This window comes from Anser brachyrhynchus (genome assembly GCF_964034855.1).
Source record: "Anser brachyrhynchus genome assembly, chromosome: 1".
Classification (NCBI taxonomy): Eukaryota; Metazoa; Chordata; class Aves; order Anseriformes; family Anatidae; genus Anser; species Anser brachyrhynchus.
The window spans coordinates 203,975,156-203,994,454 of record NC_137694.1 but is presented as its reverse complement, the minus strand read 5'-3'; the positions used below and the strand labels follow the sequence as shown (position 1 = coordinate 203,994,454).

Sequence of the window (19,299 nt, the reverse complement as noted above, 5' to 3'; positions counted from 1 at the left end):
TTTTTCAGTCTTCCATATAACTGAGAGGAAGACAAGTTTTCCCTTAAGAAATGACAATGAAAACTAAAATTTTGGTAAATTAAAGTTGACCTTCTGGTTCTGAAACCATTGAAAAAAAAAAACACCTTCAAACCCTCACTTAATACCGTGATGTGATTTAATAGCACCATTTATATCACCCATTAAACAGTTCTAAAAGTGCTAAAGGGAGAAGAGAGAAATTAGAAAACATGATCTGTTCTGTTACTTGAAAAGTTATTTGTTTAAACAGAATTGTTTCAAAAAAATGTTTTGAAAAGAAATGGCATGAGTCAGGTTTGTGGATTGCCACGTTAATCACAGCGCAGGGAAAGCTGGACCTGAAGATCCACATTACGAGGTCACGACTGCAGATGTAGCAGTTATGACAGTTGTCAGAGTGAGACAAAAATGCAGTTGATTTTATGCTAGAATGCGAGGTTATGAGCCAACAGATGGGAATTTTGCAAAACCAGATCAACCGCAGCCAACATAAAATTTAGAGCTGTAGTTGCTGGGTTTAGAAATTCCGTGCCAGAGAGCTGCATCACAAACCAACAGGAACTATCTCCTTGGGCTGCACAATATTTCTAATACTGGGTAGGAGTCTCGCCAGCTTTCTGCCAACATAAACATAGCCACGCTCTGAGGCAAAGAGCCTGCTGTGGATTCAGTCAGTGCTAAATCAATGAAAGTGACCCTTGAAACACAAAGATAGCAGGAAATCCCTGAATCTCAGATTACTGGAAGCTGGGGAGTATGCCAAGGATGTACTATTGCATGCATGCCTGTTCTTAGTCATATCCCTGGGCATCTGCTATCAGCTACTGCTAGAGAGAGGATATAGGGCAAGACTGAGCCAAGCTCCATCACAAAGCTCTTGGAAAAAAAATCTGGAAAAATCACGGTCAACATTCATTATATTCCTTTAAACAACAACAAAAAAACCAAACAACCTATCTTTTGCAGAGCGTGTCTCACAGTTTCCAAGCACTAAGACCAGCACTAATGGCTGCTACACTACTCTTGTGCTTTTATGATAAACGACTTCAGGGTCCTTGCACTGGGTCTGAGAAAAGGCTGCAGCTGGAGGTACAAAGCTTCCTGGGGACAGGGCACAAGCAGGGGAAATGACTGTGTTAGTGCTGACCCACAGACGTAGCCGTGAGCTACCTCTGACAGTCAGCAAGGAACAGAGCCTCACCACCTGCCTCACACCCAGACAGATCTTCTCCAGCTACATCCTTCTAAGCCAGCTGTGGTGAATCTGGCTCAGGTGAAAAATCGCAGACAGAAAGCCCAGAGCAGAGAGCTTTTCAATGTCTGTAACTGCATTATCCCAAAGGATTTGCAGGCAAGATGTTAAAGTCTGTTACAGCAGGGATCCTATAGCAGCGTGTCTGCGAGCTCAACTGTTTCTCAGTAGCAAAAAACCAAGCCAATAAAATCTAAATATTTTTCTTTGGCCAAAGGCAGATCACAGAAGCTGGCTGATGAGTTCATCCCACGCCAAGGCAGGACAGCAGGGTTGGCTCTTCCCATCGCCACCACCTCTCCCTTTTGGATGATGGCAGAGTCCCTCTGGCTAGATGGACAAGGAGACAGATGGACAAGGAGAATATCCACTGCCTCCACGAAGTCTGGAGTTGCTCTACACCATCAGCTCTTCCAAGGCACTGGTGACAGCACGCAGGTCTCCTAGCAGACACAGATGCTGAAGGGCTTTAGGTATCAGCAATATTACACAAGAGCTCTGTGAAGGCCAGTGGTGCCTTGTCTTTCATGATCAGTTATCCGAATGAACTACAGCACCTGAATAAACAACACGGGGGAACAGATACTGGTGATTTTGTTTCTGAAAGGTGCTGGTGAATCTGTGATCCAAGTCTCACTGGAGAACTGCTGAAACAGAGGTGGCTTGCTGTGGAGCAAGCTCTGCTTGTCGGAGAGCACAGTGACCTGACTTGGTATGCGTATGGTAAAAGTACTGGGAAGGGACTGGACAAAGAGAAATCAGGCACAGGACAAACACAGGGAAAAACAAACTCAGCAGAGCTATTTTCTCTCCTCCTTCTCCCATTTTGAGAAGCCGAACGCTTGATCTGATGTCTTCTGTGCTTTGCCATATGGCAGAGGCTGATAAAAGAGAGTGTTTCTGTCTCCCCGGTCACCCTGTTAATAAGTGCTGATGGGAAAGGAAACGGGAGTGAAGTTATGACACCTTAATGAGGCTTCTGCACCACGGTTTGCTGCAGCATGGAAGCGCCTCTCGCAGCCTCAGGTTGCGTGCTCAGCATCCGTCAGCGGATGGAGGCTGGAGCCTGAGGACAGGACATCCGTTGTCACCTCCGGCCACTTGGAGCCACCAAGCTGCACTGTTCCTGTACGATGAGACTACAGAAGCAGTGACTGGAATAAGGCAGAAAGTCTTACATCAGATAAGGAATTGGCCTATACCAGTTCCCACACCGGTTAAGGAGAAAAAGAGAGGAAGGAAAGAAATCTCCAGTGGTAGTTTGCTTTGAAAGAGAGTCTGAGGATTAAAGAACACTGTTACTGAAGAGGCTGGGCAGAAGCTCTGCAGAGCACAGAGAGTATGTCCCAGCACAGCAGCAACTCTCATGGCATTTTCATTTCGACCTTAATTTGCTCATATATGCAGTCCCCAGAAATTCCGTGGGTTACTTTGATATGATCCTTGGACACGTTACATGAATATTATTCCAGCCAGAAAAAATGTACCAGTTCAAGAATGAGACTGACTTACCTTTTACCATGGTAACTGAGAAGAAGGAAAACAGAAGTAGTGTATTTTCCCATACAAACCCTATTACTCATTGCAAGAAAACAGCAATTTGTCAGTCTGTTTCATTCAGTCATGGGCTAGGTTCAATGGGCCAAATTTTGCATGTGGTTGCCTCCCAAGAGGAGCATAATTTGGAGCTCTTATTAGAAAGCTCAGTCATTTTATGCATTTTAGGTGAAAGAGTAATGAATGGAGATGTAGGCACCATAAAAATGCAGAAATTTATCCATGTGTTTCAGGAAGAGCTTTTATTTCTAAAACTGCCCAGAAGCCACAGTTTATTTCAACATACTGTAAGCACTAATTCTGAAGCCTCTGATGCACTCCTTGTTTCATTATTAGGTGGCTATTATGAGACCAGAAGCCATTTCTTCTAACTGTAGGGGTCTCCAGCTACAGAAATTTGACATCTGCTTAATATTATTATTCCATTAGAACAGTAACTCTTCAATCCCCTGGCATTCTTGTGGGCTCAGACACATTCCACTTCAGTGACAAATGTCCCCTGAGCCAGCAGTGATTTGGCAGGGTGGGAAGTGCTCATGCAAAGGAACTGACAAATGGTTTCCACGAGAATTTGAAGTATCCTCAGGAAATAGTCTGAATCTCTGTGTGAACATCAAGCTGAAAAGGAACCCCCCAGACTGCAAGAGATTTGTGGTAATCCAAAAGAGAAGAAGGAAAGATATGACTGAATTCCCAAATAACTGAATTTGTGTGTGACATCATAGACTTACATGTGAAATCAGAGCAGACCAAAGACCACAGCAGTTCATGCTCGCAGGTTTCCTCACACATGGAACCATGCTACAGTAGAGAAGCACATTTTTGCCCTTCTGAGCAATTTCTCCTCCCTTTTGTAACAAAAGTGAGAGCTCCTACTGTGTTGCATCCAGTCATTCCAGCAGAAACTTGAGACCAAATGAATCTGTTTCAGAAAAGTTGGCTGATAGCAGGCTGATAGCAGTAATATTCATCAGCCCAGAGCTCACAAAAGATCACGCTCCAACAATGCTTTAAAGTATGCTGGTGGTCAGGATGATAGTATAGGTTAATGGCTCCTTTCACATGAGCATCTCCAAATACTTTACGGATGTGAATGGAGAGGTGCAAAGTGGAGTGGAGTGGTGCAAAGTTTCCAGCCCCACTTTGTAGATAACTTTTTGGGGGCTTGCTGTGTTCAGACAAGTCATCCTGGCTGAGAGAAATAGAAAGGCTGGGACAGAGGCCCCAGGAACTTGATTCTCAGTACTCGGATGAAATGATTAGACAAGAAATCACTTCCTCAAAAGATAGGAGCTCATTATTTCATGGGTGAGTGTCTTCTCCTTTCAACGTGAAGATTAGCTCATGTAAACTAAACACAGGAAAATAACAGCCAATCCTTCTCTTCTAGCAGTAAGCACAGAAGAGGCAAATTGTCTTTCTGGCCCTCTCACTGACATCACAGAAGTAGGTACAACCAGTTCAGCATTTAATGTCACAAGTTTAAATCTCAGAGCCATATTTCTGCTGGCTGAGACCACAACCTGGGTTCTCATTGCATCATTCCCATTCCATCAGCAGCAATGACACTGCAATACCCCTGTGGTCTCCTGGCCAGAAGGAAGTGGGACAGTTTCCTTGGTGGATTAATTTTAATTAGTGATTACAATCAAAACAGGAAGAGAAAAAAAAAATGAAGAAAAAATGAAACAAATCAATCTTGACAACTCTTAAATCTTTTCTACTTCTAGAGCCTCCTGTAATTTCTCAATTGTGTTTTACCAGTTTTCTAGCCTCCACGAATTTTTCCCCCTGAATACTCCACAAGTTTCTAATGTAAAACTGCACTGCAATGAACTGACATTTAAGTCAAGCTTTCTTATCAAATAAAAAGGAGGACAAACTGGAATACAGGCATGAAATTCTCTCCTATGCAATCATCCTTAGGTATTCTGAACCCAACAGGCAGAGCAGTGTTGCTGTGTTTATGCTCACAGATATAGGAGCTACAGCAGGGGCCAACTGGGACTATCTTCGCACAGTATGGGGCACCTGCAGCTGGGAAGGGTGATGTACTGGCCTGCTGTTATATGGGACATGTCTACACCATGCTGCTGAGCAGCAAAGGAGAGACTCGTGTCCTAACAGCAGCATTGCACATGCACAGTGTGCAGCACAACGCTGTCTGGAGCTACCACATCAACAGATGCTGAAATTCTCCATGACACACTCTCAAACTTGGTTCGTCAGCTGTGACTGAATCATCCTCTGCATTGCAGCCCCTTGTTTCCTACATCCCCCCATGCACAGACAGCTAGGCAGTTGGATCGTACGTAAATATATGCTTCTCAGTGGACAGGAAGGTGCTGTCATTAGACACTGGACATGGTGTCTCCTAACTCAAGGGAGTGACACATGTGCCACCCACCCCCTTCCATTTATGCAGGAACACACACATGCAGCTGTTCGGAGACACAGAAAGAGAAAAGATCAAACACAGCTCCTTCAGCTGGCAAGACAAGACCCTACAATATATGGACGTGCAGCAGCCCATGAATCAGGTGCAGGCTCTGCTCTCTGCCACTCCTCATCAGTGTCATCTTGTCATCTGCTGCTTTAGGAAAGGCTGCTCAGGAGCTTGGGGTTTTCCGATCATTATTATTTTCTCCTTAAAGAGTTGTTCCCAACTTCCTTCTTATGGAAATCCCTCCAGATAGTCATACAGATTTTAATGTATTTTCATTTTTTTCTGAAAGGGGAAATCAATGTAGTGCAAGAGGTGCACATACAGCATTGAGGTGTAGCTCTGCTCTTTCCACATCAAACTCCCTGCTACAGCAGAAACCCCAAATCCCTGCTAGTCAGTAAGAGGAAATATGCACTCAGTTTGTCTCAGCGTTAAAAAGACAATGTTTATAAACCTGGCCTCCTCACTCCACAGACTTAAATGCCAGCAGGGAAGCTGCTATTTTTGCTAAGTGACAGACAGGCTGTCTGTAGGCTCACGCAGACATCGTCACGAGGAGTAACACGACATTTCCAATTAGAAGATTTCCTTCACAATGGTGAGAGCTAGACACTTCCTGTACAAAATGTAAACAAACCAAAGTTTAGATTCTGCCTGTGCTGAATGAGTCTCATAAATGCATGATGGAGACCAGATACAGCCCGCAGGGCGTATGTTTGACACCTCTGGCCTATATGGACAGGAAATGGTTATAAATAGTCAGTCCCATTTCAGTTCTCCAAAGACATAAATAATTTTGACACAGAGTGCTCAAGCACAAAGAGTCATTTGTAGACCACCCAGGAGATTTGCATTTAAATGACCTTTCTTTGCTTGTACAATCAATTACACTAATGTTTATTTCAAGAGTTGCAACATTTGTTCTTAAATGGAAGCAGCTCAGAGAAGCCATGTATATAATCCCACTTACTTGTTGGTAACTGCCTGCATAAACTCATCAATCAGTTCGTCGTATTGTTTCCCACGAACCCTCTTGTGTTTCAGTCCAATATAGAGTGGATCACTCAGGAGAGCCTAGGACACAAAGCAATTCTGTTGACAGCGTCTCTTCCACGGCTGGATGGAGATTTATGTGCCAGCCTACCCAAAAAGTTTGCCTGTTGCAGTCATATTAATTTTACTCACTTTGCAGTGAAGGCAAGCTCACTCCGGTTCTCCTGAGCAGAAAGTGTTTCTGTAAGAAGTAAGCTGCGCTGTGGACTATCTTTTTGTGGAAATAAAATCGGAGGCATTTAATGCTTCTTGACTGCAGTAGGAGACGAGGCTCTGCGTCCCCAAAACAGCACTACCAAGACTCCCTGCTGAGGTGTCTCATGCCCACTGTAAAAAGCTGATCTTGTGTGGGGGTGTTCACTGTTCAGTCAGCACTCGATTTTGCACTGAAGGTTACCAGGAAAGGTGCTGGCCATAAACAGTACTTTGAGCAACGAAGATTGCCTGAAGTAACCTGAAATGACAAGTGTCATGTAGGCCTCTGGGTGCTAGCCCAGAGCTGGCCAGAACCCGTGATCAGATGCCAAGATGTTCCACAGCCTTTCACCCAGCTAGCACTCGGCTCCAGTTATCTGCAGGTGTCAGTCAGGAAAGGGTATTTTCATACCAGATTAGTTTATTTTTCAGTGCCTGCCGTGAATACAAAACCAGGCCGCTCCTCCAGCCAGCCCACCAGGTGGTAAGTCAGGACCCCTAAGCCATCTAAAAAGGACTGCCTCAGCATGGAAACTGCACATATTTCGGGAAAAATCACAGGACAAGCGGCAGGAGACAGGTGGGCCAACACCTTGGTTTGTCACTTGCAAAACAACTCAATTTCCCTTCTGATTTCAGGAACTGAATCATAAATACGAGAAGGGGATGAGCCACCACAAACCTATTGTCCTGCAGCCGTATGCGCCCCAAATATTGGCAGGTGGGCTAAAATCAGATCTGTTTTTACAGCCACAGCTGTTTTCCTTTAGAAGGAAATATGAAAGAGGTTTTCCTCTGAGTTTGGTACTTTAACTCTTCAGGGCCATGAAACAGCGCAGACCTTGAGCATCACTTTGCTGACTGTTCCTTTGGTACCATGGGCCTGTTCATGGGGTACAAAAGGGTCTCTTAGGCAAGGTGAGAAACGCCAAGCTCTGAAAAGACCGATTTGCTGAGAGTTTACAAAGTATTATGGACTGTCAGAAAGACAAGCTCGGGATTGTTGCTGGAAATGTAGTATGACTGCTACATTTACTCCATTCTACCTGAGATGCCTGTGTTAGCAAGACAGTCACCCTAGGCTCACCCTATATTAATAGTCAGAGATGAACAGGATGAATGCCTACAGGAGGTGCTGATTTCTACGCTGATAAATGGGTTTATTCATGGAGAAGGGTGTTGCTAAGATGTGCTGAGGGTTGGGTTAGGCTGGGTGTATGCACGAGAAAGTCATTAAACGAATAAACAAATTACTTGTATTGTGAGTAAATACATTGTTTACATTGCTAGAAAACAGCAACTTCTACACTGCAATCCCAACTGTGAAAACTGCTTCCACAGAGAAGTTCCTGGTCACAAGCTGCACATAACCTTGGGTGGAATGAAAGTGCCCAAGCCCCAGAGACTGATTCTGGGAGTCCCTTTCTCTGAAACTCGTTGACTTTTGTAGATGTCTAAAAAATTGCTGGTGCCACTTTGGATTTTAGTGGTCCCTCCCCAGATGCTGTAATAGAAACAGATGGTTACGTATGGTCAGGAGCTTCCCATGGGTGGGGAAGCACTTACACCCAGGTCCGTCTGGAGGAGAGCTCCAGCTGGGAGGCTCAGAGCATGCCAGCACTTGGTGGTGTAGACCAGTATGGAGGAGGAGGAAGAGATGAAAAGATCGCTCTCAGTAAGTTTGCAGACAACGCCAAGTTAGGCGCCGGTGTTCATCTGCTCAACGGTAGGAGAGCTCTGCAGAGGGATCTGGATAGGCTGGACTGATGGGTTGAGGCCGACAGTATGAGGTTCGAGAAGGCAAAATGCTGGGTCCTGCCCTTGGGGCAAAACAACCCCATGCAGTGCCACAGGCTGGGGGAAGAGTGGCTGGAAAGCTGCTTGTTGGGAAGGGACCTGGGGGTAGTCGTCGATAGCTGGATGAGTACGAAGCAGTGGTGTGCTCAGGTGGGCAAGAAGGCCGACAGCATCCTGGCTTGTATCAGAAATAGCATGACCAGGAGGACCAGAGAGGTGATTGTCCTTCCGTGGCTCTGGTGAGCCACACCTTGAGCACTGTGTTCAGCTTGGTGTCCCCCACTACAAGAAGGACATTGAGACGCTGGAGTGTGTCCGAAGAAGGGCAACAAAGCTGGTGAGGGGTCTGGAGAACAAGTCTTACGAGGAACGGCTGAGGGAGGTGGGATTGTTCAGCCTGGAGAAGAGGAGGCTCAGGGGAGACCTTACTGTACTTTACAGTTACCTTAAAGGAGGTTGTAGAGAGGTGGGGATTGGGCTCTTCTCCCAAACACCATGTGATAAGCTGAGGGGAAATAGCCTGAAGTTGCACTGGGGTGGTTTGGTTTGGATATTAGGAGAAATTTCTTTACTGAAAGGGTTGTGCAGCATTGGAACAGGCTGCCCAGGGAAGTGGCTGAGTCACCATCCCTGGAAGTCTTCAGGAAAGGTGTAGATTAGAGCTTAGTAGCATGGTTTAGTGGTGGACGTTGGTAGTAGGTTAAAGGTTGGACTAGATCTTAGAGGTCTTTCCCAACCTGATTGATTCTATCATTCTATGATTCTAAAGAGTCAAGCTGAAGTACAATGCGCTACTGACTGGAAATTCCAAAAAGAGAATTCCTGCTTTAGCCTCAGAAGGTCCAAACTCTGAGATCCAACTTTTCAGGAAAGACTATGGATCAGGCTGAGATGGGTACACCCTGTACTCCACCAGTCTATGACAGGCCACTATATCAGAGGGATAAAATAGATTTGGGTCCAAGGACTGCAAAGGTAATTGGGAATCTCATCCTAGATGTCATCTATGGTTACTGATTTTTCTTTCTTTCTATTCAATGTCCAGTGCAAGACACATGGGGCTGGAATTAAAGACATACATAAAATCTAGCTTTCCAGCAAGCACAGGTTTATCTGAAAACATCAGGCACTCATGCTAACATCTCTCTTCATACACAAGCTTAAAGCTTTTACCCCCCAGATTTTTTATTTCTCTCCAGAAACATGTGTTTGGTTTACTTGGGGTCAAGTGAGGCACAAGTACATTTTACATCAGTGGACAAAGTCTGGCCATCACAAATAACTATAGGATATTCATTAAAAAAAAATACATCCTCCCAGATGTCCATTCTGGCATTGCTAAAATGTTGCACTTCAGCCTTTCTGAGCCAGAGTCATAAGGCAAAAATCTGCAAACAGATGGAGTCCTCCTGTCTGGTTATCATGTGTAGTAAAATGTGCAATCTGACAAAACACTGAAATTAATCATTCCCAAACCACCCAGCAGGGATTCTCTATTTTCTGGCATATAGTCATCTCTATGTAGACAAGGGTATCTGTCTATTTTCTCACAATTACCACAAGAAGAATAAATCTTGATCTTCCTGCCCGAAATCTTTTAACTCACATTGCCGTACTGAAAGGTGGAGCTGATCCTTCAGCTCCAACTGGCAACACTCTTCTCACCAGGGGACCATAAGGCTATTCAGCGTTCATTGCAGTTCCCCGTAAGAGCAAAAGTTTCTCGAGTATCAAACAGGAATGCAACCTGGTCACTTCCCTGCAGTGCTGGTCTAGCCATCATCTCATCTTGGATGTTTCTGGCTTTGTCTCCACATTTAGGGAACTGGCCTCAGTTAAGTATTAATCTCGATTCCTTCTCCCCCGTCAGATTTACGAAAAACTGTAAGTCTTACCTCATTGTCTGTGCCAACATCCAGCAGGACAGGGAGACACTGTTGTGGGTGAACTCCACCACAAGCTGTGTACAAAGCAAGCTTTCCCACAGGGATACCCATGCCATAACTTCCTAGATCTCCTAAACCAAGAATCCTCTCTCCATCTGTCACCACGATAGCCTAGGAGGATGAAAAGAGAGTGGTGTATGGTGTTACCAAGGCTTAATCAGCAAAAATAGCTCTACTGTCTTCACGACAATGCCATTTTGCAGTTGTATCGTGCAGTGGATATTTGCTCCTTCTACATGACACCATGTAAATTGGCTGTCAGTGACACAGGGCTGGTCATTTTGGGGTGGAGACAACGTGGCCGATGGGTAGCTGCTCTCAGTGTGGCACAGCAGCATCTCTGCTTGCCAACACTTCAACCCACGGGTAGCAGAACCCACCCGGCATGGCTCTTTCTGCATCCTCACCTGTACAACCAGGAGCTGCGCAAAACATATCTGGCCTTGATGGCCTCTCCTTTTTTTTTTTCTGGAAGAAGAGCCCTGTACAAAAGTGTTCCTCTGTTCCATAGCCTTCTGTTATTCTCACTACTGCATCATTTCTTTGTGACAAGAGGGAAAAAAAAAGCATGCTTAATGATGTCCAAATTAGAAGCCCAAAGCTGAGCTGTTCAACCCACCCTGTACAGCACTGGGACCTTAGCAGACAAATGACCAAGCAGATTTCACTTAGCTTCACAAATTTTAGGCTAACTACTCTAATTGTCAGTTTTGTCCCTAGGGTCAGGCACTTCTTTGGGCAGTTCTGAAATGCACTAAGAGCAGGAAGATACTGGAGTCCAGTCCCTCTGTGGGAGAAAAGCTGCAAAGACCCCAACAAACTTCCACTTCCATCACTGTCCCAGCACTTCAAAGAACAGGGCACTCACATCAAATGGACTGTGGGCAACTCTAGTGCACAGTCTAGCTTGGGTTTCAAAGAAGAAGATACAGAGTTTTTTTTTTTTTATTTGCTGATGAGCAATGTTAATGTTAAACTGAACACACATGCACGTGCTTTAGTAAGAAATAAGAGAATGGGGGATCAGCAGCTATCTCAACAGATGTACTTCCTTTTTGGGTGGGGATAATAAAGATGTGTTCAGCGCTGGGATGGAACAGCATTGCCTTGTTTAGGAATGGAATACATCTCCTTATGGACTTTTCGGTTTCAGGGTGAAGCATATTGATTTCTTTTAGCCTCCTTTCCCTGCATATTTCAGATGATTAAAGGGAGGAGCCATGGAAGGACTTAAACTTTTGCACTGTGGATTTACAATGAACAATCAGATGCTTTTATTCAACATAAACTATACACACCTCCCTAGGCTATTTTCTCCCTCAACCTAAACCGCTGTTTGTAACAGGAGAAGAGAATTACATTACATTACATAGTTAACGAGTAAGCCTGAGGATAAACTATAAATACACAGGACACACATCTATTCTGCTTTTTACATTTATTGTGCCCTTTAGCAAAAAAACCGCTCCGGTAGTTTCAGGGTGGTAATGTGCATGATGCATTCCAGGGCTGTAGTGTACGTAGTAATAGCGACAACCAATATGTAATAAGGGTTATTTTGAAATGTTCCTCCTACACGCTGAATATTTGTTGTTGTCTTGTTGCCAGTCCCTTGTCACTAGGAGCGAGAATTCCTGAAGGTAAATGAAAATTCAATGTAAAGACTATTAAAACTAGAACGACTATATACACCTATCAGGCCAGAGGCTGAACAATCCCTGCCACAGGGAATTCACAGTCATGACAGTGATACACATAATTACTCCATTTGGGGATGTTTTCCTATTTGTTTTTCTTTCTGAGTCAAGTGTTAGTCAGTGATGGGAAAGTCTCTTTTTGGGTGTACTCCATCTGTTTTTGGGTGTGCGCTCAGTTCCTTACCACACCCTGGGTGCAATTGGGACTGGAAAGCAGTACTGGGAATAGCAAAAGCAGCAAGCACAGGCACTGCTACAGGTTTATCCAGAAACTGATGCAAATTACATGAAAAGGAGTCAAAATTCTAACTATGCAGATTTTTTGTACTATTTTTTTATATTAAGTTATAGTGAACCAAAATATTTCTCTGGAGCACAGATTCCCTTTCATCCAAATAAATAAGCATTTTCAGGCAAGCCTAAAAACTTCTCCATAGCACTTATATTCTCTATTGGTCCCAAAGATCTCCAAGGTAACACTGAAAAATACAGGAGCAACATTTGCGTTGCTGCCTGTGTCAGAGAGGGGAAACTGGATTCACATTTGTTTGTGGTTCTTTGGATTTAAAAAACAGAAAAAAAAACAGAAAAAAAAAAGCAAAGCTTCGGTGGATACCTGATGCACAAGCACATTAAAATAATGTTTTTGATTGCTCTTGTGATCATAACTCAACAAACAGGACATTAATCTCTGCCTGGGCAGGACAGAGCCCAATAACTGAACCACTGGTTTACCAGTTAGGAACTTGCTTTCTACTTCCAGCTGTGCTAAAAATTTTCCTGATTACTGCAGCCAAATCTTTGGCTGAAACTTAGGTGTGCATTCAAGTCAATCATCTAACTAGTTTTTTAAGCTTCTTTCATAGTTGATGGGGAGAGGTGGAAGCCTCCAGGGTGCATCTCAACCCTCTGCTTTGGGAAGGGGCAAAAGGAGCATTTCCCTTTGAAGATGCTCATCTCCCTCTTCATTGATCACTGAAGTACTAACAAGTGGAGATTAGGCACCAGGTCTTCAGGCAGTCGATGTTAACTGATATGGCTCTGGACCATAGGCTAGGTGATCCAGAGCACTACGCTGATCTCCAAGCTGCTGAGGCAATGCCAAAAGGTAAGTGCCGCTGCTGGCATTCCCACATCTGTGCACTGATTGCACGAGGACAACTTTCCCAGCATGAACCTATACTCTGCTTTGAGTGTGCCAACAGAAAACACTATGTAGAAAGATAAGTGTGAGTAGCCTTGTATAGCAGTAATCCTGTATGGGACTCAAGACGGTGAGTGTGCTTTTCAGGGGAACACCCTACGGAAAGGAAGGAAGGAAGGAAGGAAGGAAGGAAGGAAGGAAGGAAGGAAGGAAGGAAGGAAGGAAGGAAGGAAGGAAGGAAGGAAGGAAGGAAGGAAGGAAGGAAGGAAGGTCAATCCAATGGCTTGTAAGGCAGCACACTTGTCTTGGAATAGGACGTTTATAGATTATCCTCAGTTTGAGGTGGTTTGAACCCATTTCCCAGGAGAGCATCCTACCACAATGCTATCCTGTATGATTCCCTGCATTCCTCCTGCTCTAGTTGGGCCATGGTGCAGAAAAGAGTACAAGATTAATGAACCAGAGGGAAAACCAACAAGGGGAGGCACTGATAAGGTCTGCCCACATTTGATCCAATGTTTCTTCACGGACAGATTCATTAGCAACCCTGGAAGACACACACACAAAAAAACATTCTCCCACATTAATATGCTCAGAAATGGCTTCTTGTTCATTCCACTTCTGTCCCTTTGATTCTTTCCCAACAGCCCAGCTACAATAGTAGGGGTGGGGGTGGGGCACATCAGAGCTTGGCCGAGGCTTTGCTAAGCTCAGCAGATAACTATTCCAGCATTTCCAGGCAGAGGACTCAGATATATAACTTAGATTTCCCATTGCCACAGTAAATGCTATTGCCATGAAGATCTAAAGAACCACGAAGGAAAAAGTGGGGCAGCATCTCCCGATGTTTCTTCACTGTCTTTAATGGCACTTGCTGCTAGTGTTCCACATGGTCTGAGCCTGTTCAAAAATCATGTTCCTCCGGGGTCTTAGGTGCAGTTCAGGTACCTCCCTACTTATCTGAAAATCTCGAGTGTTTAAATGCCTGCTAGTTCAGGCATGGAGTATTCTCCGTACAAACACATAGGGAACCCTGTGGTCCAAAACACAGATAGTGATGTAATTAGCTACCTTTGTAGTCTGGCAAATTCAGAAAGTAGATAGTCTGAATCTCCTTCATGGACTACTGCCTTTCCTATAGTCTGGTTTGGGTGCCAGAGAGCGATGTTTCAACAATAGCCTAATCTTTGTGTGCCAGTTTCCCCATCTGCAAAAACATACCTATTGGCCATAATGAGTTGTGCTCTCAATCCTGATCAGAAACAAATGGAAATACTGAGATTTTTGGACAGAGCAAGGACAAAATATCTAGTTTGCATTTGTTCTCTATGGTTCCAAAGACAACAAATAGGATTATATTTTCTGGAAACATGTTCAATTTCCTTCTTTCCTTCTTTCTCTTTCTTTCTTTCTTTCCTTCTTTCTCTTTCTTTCTTTCTTTCTTTCTTTCTTTCTTTCTTTCTTTCTTTCTTTCTTTCTTTCTTTCTTTCTTTCTTTCTTTCTTTCTTTCTTTCTTTCTTTCTTTCTTTTTCTTTCTTTCTTTCTTTCTTTTCTTTCTTTCTTTCTTTCTTTCTTTCTTTCTTTCTTTCTTTCTTTCTCTCTCTCTCTCTCTCTCTCTCTCTCTTTCTCTCTCTCTCTCTCTCTCTTTCTTTCTTTCTTTCTCTTCTTAGAAATGGAATATGCTTGCAAGATTTTCACTGCTTCCAAACTTTCTTCCTGGAAGAAACAGCTTACTGATAGGAGACTGAACCTCTGTCAATAGCCAGGGAAATTCCCAAGCACATGTACTTTCAAACTGATGGAAGGAGGCGATTGGCATGACCTGTCTTAAGTGTTGACTTCATTTTATGCCAGGGACTTGCCCAGCCCTGAGCCCTAGAGAAAAACACTTCACAAGATCACTTGTTAGGTGGGGTGTCAGTAATTTCTTCAGCTGCTGGATATCAAACGTTATTTGCAAAGTTGGCAGTGTTCTGGATGCTGCATGACTCATTGGGTTTGGGAAGAATCCTACAAGCAAGTCAGTTACAGAAATATCTTAAAGAGCTTTGTATATCTAACAAGTTGTGAGTTAGCCACAGCATTCTTCAACAGCATTCTTAAATCTTCACTAAGGCCTTGATTCTGTATGAATTTATTATCATGAACGCTGTTTTTTTGACCAAGGTCCTGCTACCTTTAATAAAGATGTTCTTGACTACATGCACACGACAGATTCTCTTAGGTCCAACCACTAGCCTGGAAACTCTTCGAGGCAGGGAAGACTTTTTATCTTGTCCTTTCAAATAGGCAATTCTGCAATAATTCCAAATGGTTCCATTCAATATCCATTTTGCGCCCAACTTCTTTGAATTTCCCAGCCCATAGAAGACACGCCACATACCTTAATATTTTCTTCAGGCCAAGAGTTAAGCATTGTTGCAATATGGCCTTTGTCATGGATGGTGATAAACAGCCCCCTAGGGAAGAAACAAAAAAAAGAAAGAAAAACACTTGTAGTAAAATTAGAAACTCCAAGAAAAAATAGAACAGGTGAAACTCAAAAATTCAAGGAAATGAGCTACAGAGCACAAAAACAGGCTATTCGCTTGCATGGAAAGGAGACGAGATTGCCAATATGAAGTTTAATTCTCATTTCAGAACCCCAAGGCTCAAAACCCTTAATGGTAACTTTACTCAACAGCCACTGGTGTTGCACATTTCACCCTTGTGAAATGTCATGTTTTGGGGAGCAAACTCTGCCTTGGTTCAGAAGAGCTTTCTTGTTAAAACAGTTCTGATAACTATAAGGGAGCCCGATGATTTTACCTCAAGCCTTCTTATACATTCTTTCATGAGGAGCTTATTGTTGGCAGTTCAAACAGTTGAAGTGTCATCCTTCTCACCCAGCTACCAATATCAGCAACTGCAGAGCTAGACATTTTGGGTCCCCTCTCTAGTCAACTGAGCTCCAAAAATTTGTTAGCCCTTCTGGAGTTTGACCACCTGGCCTATATGAGAGATGGATCCAGGATGGAGCTGAATCATGTTCCAGAAATACAGAAATTGCTCCAGAATACAGTCTGTATCAACAGACTGTATCGGGAGTCCAAATGACATCTTTTGGTATTAACAACTATACTGTAAGGAACTAAAGTTAAATCCAGCCTGAGCCAGTCTAAAGCACAGACCCTCTGGGTCTGGCGTTCTCACCAAGCCTTTGCCAAACTATGCCAGATGATCTCAGAGAAATCTGTTTTGCTCCTAGCAACTGTATCCCTTTTTGATCTTTGTCTCAAGGGACTGTAAACATGTCAAGGAAAGGTTGGCTTGCTGTGTTAATCTAGCCTGAGCTTGATAAGTAGCTGTGGCCTTGGGGCTACGTCTGCAGATACCTTAAAAAGGGCTCATATTTAAGAAGTGGAGACAGTGACTGTCTATAACACAGGCTTGGTACTTATATATGACTTCACTCGGTAACACAATCCATACCTCCATTGTCACGGCAAAATCAGTTGTCACTGTGAACCCCTGTAATGTGAACATTCTGACCACATCAAACTTACCCTTGCAACACCATATTTTTCCTGAATATCTCACCCCAATTTTTGATACTTGCATTCACCTATTGAAAAACACTCAAAATTATGAGAAATGAAACAGAAAAGTAAATCTTTGGATGAAGCCTCAGTACGAAGTATCAGCACTGGCAATAGCATACTTGATTGCACTAAGACTAAACATTTCTCAACAAAAAGGTCATCATTGTTTAAATGAAAATGCCTTCTTTTTAACAAAATTCACAACTAGAAGACAGCATTCTTGGAACATGCTTTAGACTTGTGGCTTACTTTTCTCCTCTTTGCTGTTATTACCAAAAATAGTATCCTTACCAGGGATTCTTCCAATACCCAAGATAGTATTATTCACATTAACTGATCTCTGCTCAGATACTTTGAGATTTTTTGATGCTCCGTTTTAGCAGTGCTAACCCCAAAGCAGCAGCCTCCTCCATATGTGTCTCAGGGTAAATTGCTTATGTTGCTCATCAGCACAAATCAGGGGCTTTAACTTGATGACTCCTCTTGGCAGGCCGAGGCACAGATTTTACTTGCCTTGTTATCTGCTCACAAAAGCAGGAGTTGTGCTGGTGATTAGCATTGCGTTGGAAAGCAGCTGGAACAATGGAGAAATGCGTTTTTGCTGCTTACACGTCCCTACTATTGTTCAGCCCCTGTAAGTTCAGATCAGGTCACAGTTTGGGGTTCTAAAGTGAAATGTGAGCTAGTAAAAGTCTTATTTTTAGAGAAGACGCTTGAAAACAACTTCCATTGTAAGTCGCTGTGAGTGATGAATAAACAAACATCACTGGGCTACTCTCTCTGGCATGGACTTCTCCCATACGACTCTTCCAGGAGGGCAGATATCTTCCCACGGTCAATTGTGGGAATCCTAATGAAAAAGCCTTTTTCTTTGAAAAGAAGAAAAATAAAAGTGCTGACTTCAACACTGATCAAGTCACAATCACAGAGAAAGATCAGAAATGCAAAAAAGGAAAGTAATGGTTCATTTATTCAGCATAAAATAAACAGTTAAATCTGTGCCCAGTAACCAATGAGCTAATCGCATACGCATGGCCTATCTCAAAGGCATTATTCACAGATGTTAATCTTCATAAACAAGGGGTGCTGTATTGCTGCCATCCACGTTTTGAGGAGTTATTAACCAAGACTTGAAAGCACAAATTAGTAACATAATTGCAGATACTTCAAGTTATGACATGCTTGTAAAAAGAATGGTATGGTTTCAATAAGCATTTTCCATACATAACAAAGACATTTCTTACTTAGTTGTCTAGCTGTGTGCCTCACACATTCAGATTGCTTCAGTACTGCCACGAGTCCACCAGCTATTCAACCTCAGGAAGACACTCACTGCGCACAGTAGAAGCTGAAATCCAACTGTTTGCCCACCACCAGGTTAACAGTGGCAGTTTCACACAAAGTAGAGAGGGCAAATGCCCACTGCCTCAGAAGAGCTCCTGACTCTGTTTCCTTGGGAGGACAGTGGGACGGTTTCCAGTCCTGCTGGACCAAGGAGAAGAGAGTCTGGGTCTTCTAAAGCCTGAAGACTGCTCTGTGTTGCTCAGGAGAAGGGCCCTGTCTGCTATCACCATGGCATGTTTTGCCTGAGGAAGGACTGGCCTGGCTTCGACAGCCGAATTGGTGGCTGAGAACCAAGCATGGAGAGGCACCCCTCTCAGAATTTCCATTCCCTTTCTTAATATTATGTTTATTTGATGTTAAGCAGGACCCTCCATTGAGCATGCTGGCTTTCATGGACCCTTTTCTGGAAACAAAATGGCTATGACATATTTTGACTCTGCATTTAGGCCGCGACATGGACCAGGTTCTCAGTCCTAGCTGCTTTTCTCTGCAGTCACATGCATGGAGCAGTTCAGAAGAAAAACTACTCCTTGTTTTACTCCGGGCAAAATTGGATGGGTTAATTTAGACTAACAATTAACACACTAATGGCACTACCAGCTTTGGAAGGGAAGCTTCTAGGAGCAGAAAGGGGCATCCATCAGGGGAACGTGACGTCTCTCACTGACACAACCGCATGGGGAACTGGGCACAGCCTCATATATTCCTTCATCACTGAACCAGAGAGCCAAAGGCCCGGTTTCAACAAAACACAAAAGTTTCCAGTGCCTCTAGGCACTCAGCTGGAGCACATTCCTGAAGCTGCTCCAGGCTCTCTGGCCTCCACTTGGTGTTCAGGCATTCAGAAGGTGACTCTGGTAGTGGTGAGCTGGAAGATGCGGGCACTATGAAATAACAACTCTGACAGCCAGCTCAGCGAGCTCACCGTGTTTTTAAGAGGATGGCAGAGGCACATGTCAGATTTTAGTCAAAAAGTGACTTCTTGTGTCCAGGGGTCATAGGTAAGTCCTCATTCTGAGTGAGTCCCAAAAGAGTCATGCTCGCCCACCTGACAGCAATGGTTACCCACAGAGATGAGCTGGCCAACTTATCCACTGCAGTAAGATGTATGAAATTGGCTGAGGGTTAATCTTTCCAAAAATCCCTCCTGCAAGCCAGGCAGAAGGAATAAACAAGCTGTGCAAGCTGAACTCAGCAAAAGGTTTGCTGATGACTGAATAAGGAAGAGTAGCAGCCAGGTTTCTCTCATGGGTACATAGTTTATAG

General features: G+C 43.7%; 1 protein-coding gene and 1 long non-coding RNA gene across 4 annotated transcripts in view; one reads left to right on the top strand and one right to left on the bottom strand.

The window, feature by feature from the left end:
* The window catches only part of LOC308183180, a 441,868-nt gene that overhangs the window by 185,652 nt on the left and 236,917 nt on the right, over positions 1-19,299 (top strand). The gene's annotated exons all lie outside the window — the stretch shown is intronic.
* The window catches only part of ME3 (malic enzyme 3), a 124,623-nt gene that overhangs the window by 23,062 nt on the left and 82,262 nt on the right, over positions 1-19,299 (bottom strand). For all 3 annotated transcript variants that reach the window (XM_080575202.1, XM_080575201.1, XM_080575203.1), the window contains exons 4-6: positions 15,492-15,567; positions 10,217-10,378; positions 6,247-6,350 (exon numbers count right to left, since the gene is read on the bottom strand). In XM_080575202.1, the coding sequence (XP_080431328.1) occupies positions 6,247-6,350; positions 10,217-10,378; positions 15,492-15,567 (342 nt within the window). The remainder of the gene's footprint in view (positions 1-6,246; positions 6,351-10,216; positions 10,379-15,491; positions 15,568-19,299) is intronic.